General features: G+C 39.4%; 2 protein-coding genes across 3 annotated transcripts; one reads left to right on the top strand and one right to left on the bottom strand.

Moving 5' to 3' along the window:
* Positions 1–1,855: 1,855 nt before the first annotated feature.
* LOC113628931 (protocadherin beta-2-like) lies at positions 1,856–6,212 on the bottom strand. Its single transcript, XM_027122999.1, is given in 3 exon segments — positions 1,856–2,859; positions 2,862–3,987; positions 3,990–6,212. Coding segments are annotated over 3 exon segments (2,355 nt in total). The 5' UTR covers positions 4,215–6,212.
* LOC113628932 (arylamine N-acetyltransferase 1) lies at positions 2,036–15,306 on the top strand. Of its 2 annotated transcripts, none has more exons than XM_027123000.1 (3): positions 2,036–2,144; positions 11,853–11,931; positions 14,400–15,306. In XM_027123000.1, the coding sequence occupies exon 3, from the start codon at positions 14,405–14,407 to the stop codon at positions 15,275–15,277; it is 873 nt and encodes a 290-aa protein (XP_026978801.1). In that variant the 5' UTR covers positions 2,036–2,144; positions 11,853–11,931; positions 14,400–14,404; the 3' UTR covers positions 15,278–15,306. The 2 variants fall into 2 exon arrangements, with proteins under 2 accessions (XP_026978801.1, XP_026978802.1); XM_027123001.1 differs by lacking the exon at positions 2,036–2,144 and adding an exon at positions 3,873–3,893.
* The last annotated feature ends 1,077 nt before the right edge of the window (positions 15,307–16,383 follow it).

The following is a 16,383-nucleotide window of genomic DNA, read 5'->3' as shown; positions in this document are numbered from 1 at the left end:
GAGGCTGGAGGAAATGGGGAGTAACTGCTTCATGAGTTTGGGGTTTTACTGGGGGTAGTGAGATATTTTGGAACTAGATAGAAGTCGTGGTTGCGCAAAGTTGTGAATGTACCAAATGACACGGAATTGTTCACTTTAAATGGTTTATTTAGGTCACGTAAATTTCACATCAATTTTTATAAATCTGTTGTCATGACAGATATGCTGGCAGTAGGTACAGAAAGTTCCACCTCTGTCCAAACGTGTATTTATGCTGCTTGTAGCCCTGAGTGTGTCATCAGCATTTCACTCCCTTCCCTTGGGCCCTCATTTTAGTTCCTGAAGGATAAAACAGAGGACTCCATTCCTTCCCTCAAAAGGAGTTTTTTTTGTTTTTGTTTTTTTAATATCAACTCCCTAGTACTTCTGTCCCAGAGACTTATTTTGTTTGGCTTTTCTATCTTCAGCTGAGCAGCTGTGTTCCCTCTGGGCCTGCTTGGTAGTCCTCACAATACCTGCCTGACTCTGAGAGCTTTAGCTCAGAGGCCTGGCTGAGCTGCAGGCCTTCAGTACATAAAGCCCTATTGTCCAATGGCCTCTGAGTAGGGCTAGCCTAGCAGCTCCCTTTCCAGCCAGAAATCAAGCAGATGCCCACCTGCCCTGGGGTCAGGGAGGGTTGTAGTGTCAATCCAGTGGGATGCCATATCCTTCACTGAGACAGAGAAAAGGAAAAAGAAGGAAAAGTATAGGAAATAAAACACAAACACCATACACACACACAAAGAAAAGCCACTCACTAGCACTCCTTAAGGCTCTTTTATTCAGTCGTGCCAGAAGTTCAGGAAGTAGGTATAGAAGATTTCATCTCAGTCCATAACTGTACTTGTGGTGGCAGCATCTCAGGGGTGAACTACCTCTGGATCAACCTGTTTTTAATTCTTCTATTTTAGGCTTTTGCTTACAACTTTATTTGGGGAACGAATAAGGGTTTCTTTAGTTGAAAAATAAAATAATAAAAATGAAATAAGATAAGATAAAATAAAATAGAAAAACACTGCTGTACATGAAAGAGGTAGAGACCCTAGACTGGGAGCTGGACAATGAGTTCTTCATATTGACCTGCTCTCCAGGGCTACATCAAAAAGGTAATTTGTAACTGAAGTACCATGTCACTTAGGGATAAATCAAAGCAGCCAGTTGACTATTTTTTTTTTGTTGTTCAAAATGCCTATGTTTAATTTTTTTTCTCAGTCATCCATCATAAATACACTTTAGGCAAATTTAAGAGTAATCTGACCTACAGTTTTTGTCCATTTTTAGCCAATATAAGCATATACAGTGTTGAAATATTAATTGCAAATGTCAAAACAGAAAATGAAGTATATGTGTAAGTTTTATTTGAGTACTAAGCCCCTACAGGATGATACACCTTAAAATGGTACATATTAAAACATTTTTAGTTATCCACTTCATTAACCACAGACAAAGCTGCTTTAGGAGTATTATAAAGAATATTACCTGACTATATTCAATAGGGTAAATTATTAATATTGGTGGTTCAGAACTCTCTCTACGTTGCTTTGGATAGAATTTGAAATGACGACCTTAAAAAACCTATTTGAAATCATCATTAAAAGATAATGCATTTATTTTTACTCACCTATTAGAAAAAGAAAGAGGCATTAATACTGGATTGAAAAGGTAGGAAGCAGATGAAAAAAGAACATGCAGGGTTAACTAGACGGAAAGTAAAATCAAGATATAAACAAAATACTGTATCAACTCAAGAGCCTTGACTTAAAGCATTCGTAGCCAGACAACTTTCTGATTCTTCTATTAATGAAACCTACGCTATTCTTGGAATTGCCTTTTTGCACTAGTCCTGCCCAGTGTCTTGAACCAGACCACTAGGGAGAATCCGCTTCAAGAAGTTAAACTCATTTAACCCGGAGCCTCCCGTCAGACACACCTCGTACTGGTAGCTCTGGGACAGGGTCCCCGTGCCGCTGACGTCCACCAGGTGGCCTGGAAAGTGGCCCTCGGGCACCGAGCAGCGACTCACCGAGGCCGCCACGCCCCTCCTGCACAGCCGCACCGCGACGAACACCAGTACCGAGAAGAGGAAGAGCGACGACACCGACGCCAAGGCGACCAGCAGATAGACGGTGAGCAGGGTGGCCGGGGCCGCGTCCGCCGCTTCCGCTTCAGGGGCCGGCAGGTAGGGCCGCGAGAAGCCGTCCACCAGCAGCACGTACAGCGTGACGCTGGCCGAGAACGGAGGCTCGCCGTTGTCCTTGACCAGCACCACCAGCCTGTGCTTGGCCGCGTCGCGCTCGCTCAGCAGCCGGGCCGTGCGCACCTCGCCGTTGTGCGCCCACACGCCGAACAGCCCGGGCTCCGTGGCCTTGAGCAGCTGGTACGACAGCCAGGCGTTCTGGCCCGAGTCGCCGTCCACCGCCACCACCTTGGTCACCAGATACCCCGCCTCGGCCGCCCTGGGCACCAGCTCGGTGCAGGGCGCCGAGGCGTTCTGCAGCGGGTACAGCACGAAGGGCGCGTTGTCGTTGTTGTCCGCCACGAGCACGCGCACCAGCGCCTGGCTGCTGAGCGCGGGCGAGCCGCGGTCGGCGGCGCCCACGCGGAACTCGAACGCCCGCAGGGCCTCGTAGTCCAGGGACCTCAGGGCGAAGAGGTGGCCGTTGTCCGGGTTCATGGACACCAGGGAGGCCAGGGGCACGTGCGCGTCGAGGGGCGGCAGCAGCGAGTAGGTGACCTGGGCGTTGGCGCCCGCGTCTCTGTCTGTGGCGCGGACGCTGCCAATGTGCAGGGCGGGGCTGTTGTTCTCGCGGACGGACAGGGTGTAGGAGGTCTGGGTGAAGGCGGGGCGTTGTCGTTGACGTCGGACACCAGCATGGTTATGTTGTGCTGGGTTTTCAGTCTCGGTGTCCCCATATCTGTGACGGTGATGGTGATGTTATATTCGGATCTTGTTTCTCGGTCCAGGGCTGTGTTTGTGACTAAACTGTAAAAATTCTCAACAGAGGGTTTAAGAATGAAGGGAACATCATTTTGGATGGAGCAAACCATCCTTCCATTGTCTCCAGAGTCAGGATCTGAAACGCTGAATACAGCAATTACAGTCTCCTGCAAGGTTTCTGGGATCTCAGTGATAAGCGTTGACATGGTCAGTTCCGGCGGGTTGTCATTCAAATCCATCACTTGGACAAACACCACACAACTGCCAGAAAGGCCCCCACCATCTGTCGCCTGAATATTTAATGTATAAGTCTGAATAGATTCAAAATCCAGTTCCTGTGTTAAAAGGAGTTCTCCCGATTTTGCATTTATTCCAAATGTTTTCCGAATATCCTCAGATGCTTGGGAAAGTACGTAAGATATTTCTCCATAGGTTCCAATATCTAAATCTCTGGCAGAGACAATGGCAACCTGGGATCCAATGGGGCTGTTTTCTAGGACATGCGCCTCATAGTGCAGCTTTGCAAAGTCGGGGGCATTATCATTGATGTCTAAGACTTCAATGCGGATTAGGGCGGTCCCAGACCTGGGTGGAATTCCGCCATCCAGCGCTGTGACGGTTAATCTGATCTCAGGCTGTTCCTCTCTATCCAGTGCTTTGTCCAGCACCAGCTGTGGTAATATTGTGCCGTCGGAACTGTCTTGTAATTTAAGATGGAAGTGGGAATTGGGGCTGACTGTGTAACTTTGGAGACTGTTGCTTCCTACATCTAAGTCCTGGGCAAGCTCTATTAGGAAAATAGTTCCAGGAGTGATACTTTCTGAAATTTTCAATATTATTTCTTTGTCTAGGAAAACTGGAGAATGATCATTTATGTCCCTAATCCGTAGCTCAGCCTGGAAAAACTTCAAGGGATTTTCCAGTAACATCTGAAAAGGTAGTACACAGGGCTCGGTAGGGCCACACAGCTCCTCCCGGTCCAGTTTCTCACTTAACAACAAATCCCCGGTCTGCCTATCAAAATGCAAACGCATTTTTTTTCCCTTTGGAAACGACCCCGGGGGGCCCGAGCAGCTAGATCATCTACCTCCAACCCCAAGTCTTTCAACAGATTGGCCACAAAGGAGCCACTGTCCATTTCCTCAGCCACTGAATAACGCCTAGGCTCAGAACCAGCCTGAGCTATGCCCAGCCAAACAAAGAATATCAAGACTTGCCTTTGTTTCAGAAAGCATTTCTTCCTCTCTCCTGCCTCCATCGCTCTCTCGTCTCCCAGCAAACTTGACCCAGCTCAGATTCACGTTGTCGCTGATCTATCTCCCAGTATCACTCAGACACTGGGATAAGTGGAGATGCCTATGGCCCTGATTTCCCGGAGCAACTGCCTTAGAAAGCCTCCTTTTCCTGCTTGCTTCTTTAGCAGAGCATCTAGCTAGAGGAACCGCCAGTTGACTATTGACCATTCAACAAAATAATAAGAATTCATTTGGTGACAGAAGAAGTCTCTTTTGCCTGACTTTCAAGGCCCTCTGGAAGTTTCCTCATCCCTTACATCTTACCTTTCTTTCACACAGCTCTCCAAAATGACCACTGATATGACTTGTCAGGTTCCCCAGATTTAGACGCTGAGGCCAGGACCATGTGCAAGTGGCTTATGATGTGCTCCTGGGAGAACTCCAGTGTCAGCCTGAATGTGAATTATAACTCAAAGTCTTTCCAGACTCAAGGCAAGGCAGCTGAGTTTTCAGAACCTCTCACCAGTAAGTCACTGATGCAGGGCTGCCCTGGCAGGACATGAAGTCCCTGGCACTTCCAATTTTCACATAGGAAGGCAAAGCAGCTCCAGGAACCCCCAAGAAGTCTTCCAAAGAGTCCACAATGCAGCTTCTTGAGCACAAGGACACAGAAGCCATGCTAGTCAGAGGCAAAGTGGTCAAACACATCTGAAGGTTTCTGGGTGGCTTAAAGACAGCATTCTCCCCACATTAGCCTCAGTCCTGAATCCTCACCAATGCCATGTGCCCTCTCAAGGTACCCTGAGCGTGCTCTGTTCTTTACCCTCTGTACCTGAGGCAGAAATCTATAGGTCTGATGGCTTCCATTACATCACATTTTAAAAATGTTTTTAAACTACTTTAGCCAAATTCTCATAACATTTCTACTCTTTGTTCTATATTAAAAGGAAACAATTCCTTATATATAGTTCTGTATCCACCTTTGATTTCTTTCTTGAATATAGTTTACAGGTGAGATGTCTGGCTGTAGTGGAGCTTGGACTCCTCAATCTTTCCAGTGAATACGAGGGAAGATGACTGATGACAAGAGATACTTTAATGGCTGATCTTCTATATATCGGTGGTTCTTCTTCCTTTCCAGTGACACCATACATTAAGAACACTGTGTTATTTTTCTACCCCAATATCCCCAATTATACTTTACACATAAAGGAAGACCATGTGTTACCATTACATATTGGTCTTTGCTATGTTTGGTAATTCTTGTAGTAGCAATCAGGGACATAGAACATGATTCACCCCTCCTAACTGATCCTAGGGCAAATAATCATCTGACTGGTTCCTTCTGAGCCCCCTTGTGCTGGCTTCCACAACCTCCAGGCTCAGAACCCATCAGTGTTGCTGTCATTTCCTGTGGTTGCACTTGCTACACCCTCCCCTATGCAACTCAGATGCCCACTTTACTCTTCAGTTCTTTCCCTTCTGTTTTGTGATTTTTAGGTACTTTTCACAACTCATGTAACACTAAACTATCTTTTTGTTTTCAAAGGAAGTCACAGTATACATTTTACTATCTCTTCTATTATTTCTAGAGTTCAGTCCAGGAGAAAGGAATTTCTGAGACTTCTGAATTAAAATTGAACATCAACTTGCTTCCATTTGCTTAGAAATGTTTTAAGTGCCTTTCTGGGATTTCTCAGTAGATGCTCTAAGTGTGTTCTTTATATATCCCTTGAGTCTTCTCTAATATTAATCATGAAGCTGAAAGGAAAGGATATATCTGCACAGAAATGCTATATATCAAGAAATAAGGCTAGTTGTGTTTTCAGTTAGCTATTTTCCTGGCAACTGTTTCTAAGTTTTGCTAGTATTTCACTGTGAATCACAACTTTAGTCATAGCAATTTCTTTTGTTTAATCACAGAATACTCAAGTAATATTTGGTTACTCTTTCTGATTTACTTCACTCTGTATGACAGACTCTACGTCTATCCACATCTCTACAAATGACCCAATTTTGTTCCTTTCTATGGCTGAATAATATTCCATTGTATATATGTACCATATCTTTTTTTTTTTTGGAGTACACAGACCTCTCACTGCTGTGGCCTCCCCCATTGGGGAGCACAGGCTCTGAATGCACAGGCTCAGTGGCCATGGCTCAAGGGCCCAGCCACTCCACGGCATGTGGGATCTTCCCAGACTGGGGCACGAACCCATGTCCCCTGCATCGGCAGGCGGACTCCCAACCACTGTGCCACCAGGGAAGCCCTGTGTACCACATCTTTACCCCTTCATCTGTCGATGGACATTTAGGTTAATTCCATCTCCTGGCTATGGTAAATAAGGCTGCAATAAACATTGGGGTGCCTGTGTCTTTTGAAGTATGGTTTTCTCAGGGCATATGCCCAGTAATGGGACTGTGGGGTCATATGGTAGTTTATTTTTAGTTTTTTAAGGAACCTCCATACTGTTCTCCATAGTGGCTGTATCAATTCACATTCACACCAACAGTGCAAGAGTGTTCCTTTTCTCCACACCCTCTCCAGCATTTATTGTTTATAGATTCTTTTGATGATGGCCATTCTGACCACTGTGAGGTGATATGTCATTGTAGTTTTGATCAGCATTTCTCTAAAAATTATTGAGCATCTTTTCATGTGCCTCTTGGCCATCTGTGTGTCTTATTTGGAGAAATGTCTACTTAGGTCTTCTGCCCATTTTTTGACTGGGTTGTTTCTTGTTTTTGGATATTGAGGTACATGAGCCCTTTGTATATTTTGGAGATTAATCCCATGTCAGTTGCTTCATTTGCAAATATTTTCTCCCATTCTGAGGGTTGTCTTTTTATCTCATTTATGGTTTTCTTTGCTGTGCAAAAGGTTTTAAGTTTAATTAGGTCCCATTTGAGTTTTTTTTTTTTAACATCTTTATTGGAGTATAATTGCTTTACAATGGTGTGTTAGTTTCTGCTGTATAACAAAGTGAATCAGTTATACATATACATATGTTCCCATATCTCTTCCCTCTTGTGTCTCCCTCCCTCTCACCCTCCCTATCCCACCCCTCTAGGTGGTCACAAAGCACCGAGCTGATCTCCCTGTGCTATGTGGCTGCTTCCCAGTAGCTATCTAGTTTATGTTTGGTAGTGTATATATGTCCATGCCACTCTCTCACTTTGTCACAGCTTACCCTTCCCCCTCCCCATATTTCCATTACTCTAGGAGGTGGGTCAAAATGGATCTTGCTGTGATTTATGTCATAGAGTGTTCTGCCTATATTTTCCTCTAAGAGTTTTATACTTTCTGACTTTATATGTAGGTCTTTAATCCATTTTTAGTTTATTTCTGTGTATGGTGTTAGGGAGTGTTCTAATTTCATTCTTCTACATGTAGCTGTCCAGTTTTCCCAGTACCACTTATTGAAGAGGCTGTCTTTTCTCCATTGTATATTCTTTCTTCTTTGTTATAGACCATAGGTGCATGAGTTTATCTCTGGGCTTGCTATCCTGTTCCATTGCTCTATATTTCTGTTTGTGTGTCATTACCATATTGTATTGATTACTGTAGCTTTGTAGTATAGTCTGAAGTCCAGGAGCCTGATTCCTCTAGCTCCATTTTTCTCTCTCAAGATTGCTTTGACTATTCAGAGTCTTTTTTGTTTCCATACAAATTGTAAAATAGTTTGTTCTAATTCTGTGGAAAATGCCATTGGTAATTTAATAGGGATTGCATTGAATCTGTAGACTGCTATGGGTAGTATAGTCATTTTCACAATATTGATTCCTTCAATCCAAGAAAATGGTATATCTCTCCATCTGTTTGTGTCATCTTTAATTTCTTTCATCAGTATCTTGTAGTTTTCTGAGTACAGGTTTTTGCCTCCTTAGGTAGGTTTATTCCTAGGTATTTTATTCTTTTGGTTGCAGTGGTAAATGGGATTGTTTCCTTAATTTCTTTTTCTGATCTTTCATTGTTAGTGTATAGGTATGCAAGATAGTTCTGTGTATTAATTTTGTGCCCTGAAACTTTACTAAATTCATTGATTAGCTCTAGAAGATTTCTGGTGGCATCTTTAGGATTTTCTATGTATAGTAGAATGCCATCTGCAAACCGTGAGCATTTTACTTCATTTCCAATTTGTATTCCTTTTATTTCTTTTTCTTCTATGATTCTCATGGCTAGGACTTCCAAAACTATGTTGAATAATAGTGGCAAGAGTGGACACCCTTGTCTTGTCCCTGATCTTAGAGGAAATGCTTTCAGTTTTTCACCATTGAGAATAATGTTTGCTATGGGTTTGTCATATATGGCCTTTATTATGTTGAGGTAGTTTCCCTGTATGCTCACTTTCTGGAGAGTTTTTATCATAAATTAGTCTTGAATTTTGTCAAAAGCTTTTCCAGCATCTATTGAAAGGATCATATGTTTTTTATTCTTCAATTTGTTAATATGGTGTGATTCGTGTATATTGAAGAATCCTGGCATCCCTTGGATAAATCCCACTTGATCATGGTGTATGATGCTTTTAATGTGTTGTTGGATTTGGTTTGCTAATATTGAGGATCTTTGTGTCTATATTCATCAGTAATATTGGTCTGTAGGTTTTTTGTGATATCTTTGTCTGGTATTGGTGTCAGGGTAATGGTGGCCTCGTAGAATGAGTTTGGAAGTATTCCACCCTCTGCAATTTTTTTGGAAGAGTTTGAGAAGGATGGGTGTTAGCTCTTCTCTAAATGTTTGATAGAATCCTCCCATGAAGGCTTCTGGTTCTGGACCTTTGTTTGTTGGAAGATTTTTAGTCACAGTTTCAATTTCTTTACTTGTGATTGGTCTGTTCATATTTTCTATTTCTTCTGGTTCAGTCTTGGAAGGTTGTACTTTTCTAAGAATTTGTCCATTTCTTCCAGGTTGTCCATTTTATTGGCATATAATTGCTTGTAGTAGTCTCTTCCAATCCTTTGTATTTCTGTGGTGTCAGTTGTAACTTCTCGTTTTTCATTCCTAATTTAGTTGATTTGAGTCTTCTCCCTTTTTTTCTTGAGTCTGGCTAAAGGTTTATCACTTTTGTTTATCTTCTCAAAGAACCAGCTTTTAGTTTTATTGACTGTTGCTATTGTTTTCTTTGTGACATTAAGAAAGAATTAGGTTTTTAATTCCCACAAAACACCTTTCAGCATGCTTAACTTTCTGATAACACCCTCACCTGCACCAGTTTTGTTTTGGGGGTTTGTTTTTATTGTTTGTTTTTAGATCCAAAGAACATGAAAATCCTTTTTTGACAAGGCTTAGAAAGCTGACAGTATCTCTTTTTTCCTCCCTCTATATGAAGGATGTATTTAAATGAATGTTGGTCAGTAAGACATTTGTCAGCTATGGGTATTGGGTGCTTAACTGTCTAATGTTACCATTTGAATATTGTATATGATTGTAAGGCTTATGTCACTAAAGATTTTTATTCTGATTTTTCATGATCAAAATTCATATGATATTGTATAGACATGCTTTGTAGTGAACTATAGTAGCAATAATTTCTGTACATGATCTAGGATTTATTCCAGCATTTCTTTTCCTTTTTTTTTAAAACAAAATATTTTATTTAAATTAATAAATGATGGAAATAGAAAAGTCTACATAAAGATTTTAGAAGGAGAACTTACAGGACACAAATTTGTGATTCATTAGATGAGACACTTGGATGTGATTCCTAAAGCTTTTATTGAGCATTGCCAAATTTGTAAGCTTCATAGGGATGGACATTATATTTATAAATGCCCTTCTATAAGGGTTACTGTAGATGTGAAATTCTTGACCTTAATATCATCTTTGAAAATATTAAATTGAAAATTCTGTTAACTTATATTTTAAGAATAGGCATATTGTATTACTGCAAGAGATTTGATTTTCAGCAGAGTGCAAAGTTCTTTCAAATGCACATGTCTTTTTTTTCTAATTTCATTTTGTTTTAAAGCATTTTTTAAGTGTAGTTTTCTCATTTAGTAAATGTTGTCTAATTGAACAAAAGAGAAAGACAACAGAAATACATAGCTTATCACCATTAACCTATGGGTGGGATTCTTTGTACCATGTCACCTCAGGCCATGTCATCTTACCAATAGTAATGCACCACTGTTACAATTAGTGTCCATACTAGATTAGAACTCTGGTAACAGGGGACAGAAATTTTTTCTACATAGGATTTTACAAAATACAGACTTTTGGGGGTGGGGTGCTCACCTTACCAGAGAGTCAAAAGATAGCCTAATCCTCACCAGTGTCATGTGCCCACTCAAGGTACACTGAACATGCTCTGTTCTTTATCCTCTGTACCTGAGGCAGAGGTCAATAGGTCTAATGGCTTTCACTTAAGTCACACTTTTTAAATGTTTTAAAATTACTTCAGCCATTATTCTCATAACTTTTCTACTCTATCCTATAATAAAAGGAGTCAATTCTGCCTTTCTCTTCCTTAGTTTTTCATTTTGATTTACATCTTCACAGGCTGATGGAGAGGTAACACTATTAGAATATATACATATATATATAGTTTTTCTATTATCCTTTTTGAGTTTTATCTTTTCCTTCAGAAATACCAATTATCTTTATATTGGATTGTCTTTGACTGGTTTTATGTCTATTAACTTTTCTCTAACTCTTTAATGGCTTTATCTCTTCATTAAAACCATTGAGTATTAAGTTTTTCTACATAAGTCATTTGATATTATGCTATATATATATATTCCCCTATTGTTCATAATTACTTATATATTATCTTTGTTGTTATTCTTAATTAGTTTCCTAAGTTATAAATAGTTCTTTTGATAATGCTGTGTTATTTTATCACCTCATTTTTTTGGCTTTTTGGTATGAGTCCATTTTAAATGTTCTATATCTTCAAGTACCTGTGAAGAATATCTTTCCATTGTTCAGTTTATGTTTCTTCTTGAGCTTGTTGTCATTTCCCCCTATCTTTTGTGTATTATGTCCTTTTCTTCTGATCCCCGTCTCATAGTATATTTGCATTCTGTTTTTTCATCATATTCATGCATGTATAGTTCTGTCTCCATCTTTTATTTGTTTCTTGAATGAAATGTGACTGGTGAGATGTCTGGCTGGAGTGGACCTTGTACTCTGCAATCTTTCCAGTGGAGATGAGGGAAGATGACTGAAGACAAGAGATATTTTGATGGCTGGTCTTCTGTATGGATGGTTCTTCATCCTTTCTGGTGACACCATACACTAAGAATATTGCCTTATTTTTCTGCTCCAACATCCCCAATTATACTTTACACCTAAAGGAAGACAGGTGCTACCATTACATACTTGTCTTTTCTGTGTTTGGTAAATCTTGTAGTAGCAATCAGGGGCCTGAGACAGGGTTCACCCCTCCTTGCTGATTGTATGACAAATATTCATCTGGTCTGTTGTGTCTGAGCCCCCTGCTGGTGACTTCCACAGTGTCCAGTCTTAGAACCCACCAGTTTTGCTCCCATCTCCCATCATTGTACATTCACTTCTCTTCTCTGTGCAATCCAAATGGCCATTTTACTCCTGTTTTGTGATTTTAAAATACTCTTCATATTCATGTCCCAATTAGAACTACTGTCCTTGTTTTCAAGAAAGAATATGATATATTTAAAACTTTTTTCTTTTATTTCTACAGAGTGAACTAAGAAGAAGAACTATCCTAAGTCTTCTGAATTAAAACTGAGACTCAATCTACATTGAACTTCCTCAGAAAGGTATGCTTTTCTGAGACATCTCAGCTGGATCCCTAAGTGTGTTCACTCTCCCTCCTTTTATTCTTTTCTTATATTTATGATCAAGGAAAATGAAATGGTATATCAGTGCACATCTAAATTACAAGTCAATATATAAACTTTGCAGTGTTTTCACCCAGTTTTATCCTGACAACTACTTTCTAGTGCCTCCATATTTCACCTTCTATCATAACTTCAGCAGTACAAAATCTCTTATATTTAGTCATGGAATATGCAGATATAATTTGGTTATAACATGTTGCTTGCATCCAGACCCTGGCTTCTTCTCAATGAACTTGAAGCTACTAAATTCTAAAGTAACATAATATTTTTTTAACATCTTTATTGGAGTATAATTGCTTTACATTGTTCTGTTAGTTTCTGCTGTATAACAAAGTGAATCAACTATATGTACACATATATCCCCATATCCCCTCCAGAGGAGCAAAGAAAAATCTTTAAAATCAAAAGATAGCTTTAAAAAATATACATTAATTTCCAAATAAAAAGATGTTGGTTAACTCAGAAATGAAATGGCCAGGCAGTTACAAATCATATTGCTTTTGTTCCACATCACCTGCCCTCCTTACTTACCCAGCACTGATTCTGGATACAGAAGCAGAAGAGGGTCTGTGGTGGTCTGGCTAAGTACCAGTTGTTCTCTTGGTGTCTGAGTCGTAGAGTTTTTGGCTTGTGCTGATGCATGTAAAGATGAGAAGAAATGAAATAAGCTTAAGAGATTTGGAGGAGATCAGATTGCAGACATCAAGAATAGAAAAAGTTGAAACACTAGCAAAATGGGAAGAATAACTGATCAAAAAAGAGAATTAGGTGAATCTGAAAGAAATGACATTAAGAAGGACAACAGGGATACATAACTTATCACCATTAACCTAGGGGCAGTGCCTTTTGTAACCTCTTACCTCAGGCCATGTCATCTTATCAATGGTAATGCACCACTGTTACAATCAGTGTTCACACTGGATTATGACTCTGGTATCAGGGGACAGAAACATTTCCTATATGAGATTTTACAAAATAAGGACTACTTTTTTTTTTTTCTGGTTCACCTTACCATAAAGTCAAGATATGGCTTAAAACTTGATTGTTGTCTTTTCTCATCTTTCCTTTTCCTGCTTTTCATTCCTCAACTCAATAAATTCTTTGTTGATATTATTCTTCAGCAAGTTCTCCTAGTAGATTTGAGCAAATATCCTACCAGGTTCTGGCCCTGCAGTAGAAGCATCTGCTTAGGTTTCAGCAAAAGTTCCTCAACAGAGTCTCATTGAACTGACTTGGACCACATGCCATCCACACGCAAAACACTGGTCCTAGAGCAAATGTGCTTTGAATTGCGCCTACCTGGGTCATATGTCTATTCATTCAGCTCAGTATGTACAGCTCACTCTCCATACAAGCCAGACATAACAATTTGATGATGGTGCATTTTGCCCAAACTGCAGCCTTCCCCTACTGCCCTTCTCACAGTGATTACTCATCTCCGAGTAAAAGACAAAAGGTCAGATCTGATCTCAATCCATGCTTCCACTTACTCCCTCTGCTCCCTTCATCTTGTCTTCCTTGAACGTTCTTTGGAAACTCTAGGCAGGTTCCAGTTTAGGGCTTTTTTTTTTTTAACCCTCTGGTCCTTCTTCCTAAATTGTCCTCCCACATTTGTGGACATGGCTCATTCTCTCACATCCTTAAAGTCATAGTGAAGCTTCCTCTGCCCACCTTATTGGAAACTGAAGCTCTCTCTGTGCACATCTTATCTACCTTCTTTGCTTTATTTTCCCCAGAATACTTATCACTATCTAAGAAATTGCATGTTTTTAAAATTCATTTAATTCACTGTGTCATACCAGACCCCACTAAATTGTAAGATTCTTTAAGATAAGCAACCACTAGGTCAGTAACATATACATAATAGATTTTCAGTAAACTATTTATTGAATACATCAGTTTGTGAATGAATATGAATCTTTGAGTGGGGAAATTTGTGTAAGGTTCAGCTGAAGAAGATATTGAGTTGGTCAAGTACCATGAATGAAAGTACTATATTATAATTCTCCTGTTTGTATTAGAAACTGTTTGTAAACTCTATTTTAATTGATAGCAACTTGTACCTCTCCTTATTCATCACCAAAAAAACCACATGTAAGCTCTTTATCATTTTACTCATCACTTCATCTGGATTTCCAACTTCTCATGTTCAAAACATGGAAGAAGTGATAATACTTTTCTTTCAGGGTTACTCGCACCATTAACTGAACTTATGCATGTGAAAGCCACTAATACACTAAAAGCACACACACAAAAAGGCTTATAATTACAATTATTTATAACCATTGTTTGTGTTTACATGTTTAAAATACATTTGTTATCATTAGGCTAATCAAAGAAATTCAAGTAAAAAAGGAATATTTTTGTTTTGTTTTCCTTGCCTTAAGGAATCATGAACATTGAAGCATATTTTGAAAGAATTGGTTATAAGCACTATAGGAACAAGTTGGACTTGGAAACATTAACTGACATTCTTCAGCACCAGATCCGAGCCATTCCCTTTGAGAACCTTAACATCCATTGTGGGGAAGCCATGGAATTGGGCTTAGAGGCCACTTTTGATCAAATTGTGAGGAGGAACCGAGGTGGGTGGTGTCTCCAAGTCAATCATCTTCTGTACTGGGCTCTGACCACAATTGGTTTTGAGACCACTATATTGGGAGGGTATGTATACAACACTCCAGCAAACAAATATAGCAATGCCATGATTCACCTCCTGCTGAAGGTGACCATTGATGGCAGGAACTACATAGCTGATGCTGGATTTGGACGCTCTTACCAGATGTGGCAGCCTCTAGAGTTAATTTCTGGGAAGGATCAGCCCCAGGTGCCTTGCACCTTCTGCTTGACAGAAGAGAGAGGAATCTGGTACCTAGACCAAATCAGAAGAGAGCAGTATATCCCAAACCAAGAATTTCTTAATTCTGAGCTCCTGGAAAAGAATAAATATCGGAAAATCTACTCTTTTACTCTTGAACCTCGAACAATTGAAGACTTTGAGTCTGTGAATATATACCTTCAGGAATCTCCAGCATCTGTCTTTACAAGCAAGTCATTTTGTTCCTTGCAGACCCCAGAAGGTGTTCACTGTTTAGTGGGCTTCACCCTCACCTACAGGAGATTCAATTATAAGGACAATACAGATTTGGTAGAGTTTAACACACTGAATGAAGAAGAAGTAAAAGAAAATCTAAAAAATATATTTAATATTTCCTTGGAGAAAAAGCTTGTCCCCAAACATGGTGATAAATTTTTTACCATATAGAGTAAGCAATAAAAATGGTCTCAGTATTACTTCTGGTGCTGTAACTTTTTATTATAAAAAAGTTTAAACGTCTGTAAAAGTAGAGAGAATGAAATAATAAACCTGCATTTGTTTATCACTCAGTTTATCAGCTATAAACTAGAGGCCTATCATATTTTCTCAATGCTCCCAAATTATATTGAAGAAAATGCTAGATATCAAATCATTTCACCTTTAAAAATGTCAGCATATATAATTAGATAACATTTAAAAAAACATAACCATATATTTTTTCAAAAATAATAATAGCAAAGATGTTTTAATGATGGCCTATGGTTTTCTTGAGGAAAAAGTGATTTATGCTAGAAAACTTTCCACATTGGTTAATGTTGAATTCATACAACATGTTTACCTATAATTCAGTAACTAGGACCTTGAGGGAAACTTTTTTATTAAATTCTACCAGTGTATATCCAATGTCATATTTGTGCAGAAATACCACATGTATAATGGGATTATAATTCAACCAAAAGAAAGAGACATGACATTCCTTCCAAATAACCTAATATTTCTCAAGACAAAGTGTAAACCAATACTTGTTAGCATGTGATCAAGTACCAAGAGAGGGACACAACTAATAATTTCTTACATGGCTCTTTTTGCAACCACAGTTCTTCAAGTACCATTTTTCTTAATATGGGAACACTACTATTTATAATTTTCAAATTTTGGAACTCAGTATTTTTGCTTAAAAGTAATAAGTACTGCAAATTTAAAAATACTTATTATCTAAAAACTTCATATTGGAAAAGTATGTTAAAACATGTTGGCCAATACAATATCAGTCATAAAATTTTTGTTCGGCATAGTTAGGTTATTATGGGGTTTCTTTTTTTTTTTTTCCCTGCAGTAGAGTCTTCCTTGAATCCTCGTTCTTGTCTCCCAGTTCTATTCTTTTACTTCCTTTTACACTTTGTTGTAAGAGAAAGAGTATGTGCTTCAAAGTATACAGTTCTGAGTTCAAATCCTGTGGACACCAGGTGAATTAATTGATGAATCTGTGGCTCCCATTCCTCAGGTATAAAATGGGGACAATACCTATATGAATAAGTGCCTAACCGAAAGCA

This window comes from Aethalodelphis obliquidens, unplaced genomic scaffold (assembly GCF_003676395.1).
Source record: "Aethalodelphis obliquidens isolate GAN/ISIS:26980383/991018 unplaced genomic scaffold, ASM367639v1 scaffold25, whole genome shotgun sequence".
In the NCBI taxonomy this organism is placed as follows: domain Eukaryota; kingdom Metazoa; phylum Chordata; class Mammalia; order Artiodactyla; family Delphinidae; genus Aethalodelphis; species Aethalodelphis obliquidens.
This window is presented reverse-complemented; position numbering and strand designations above follow the sequence as displayed.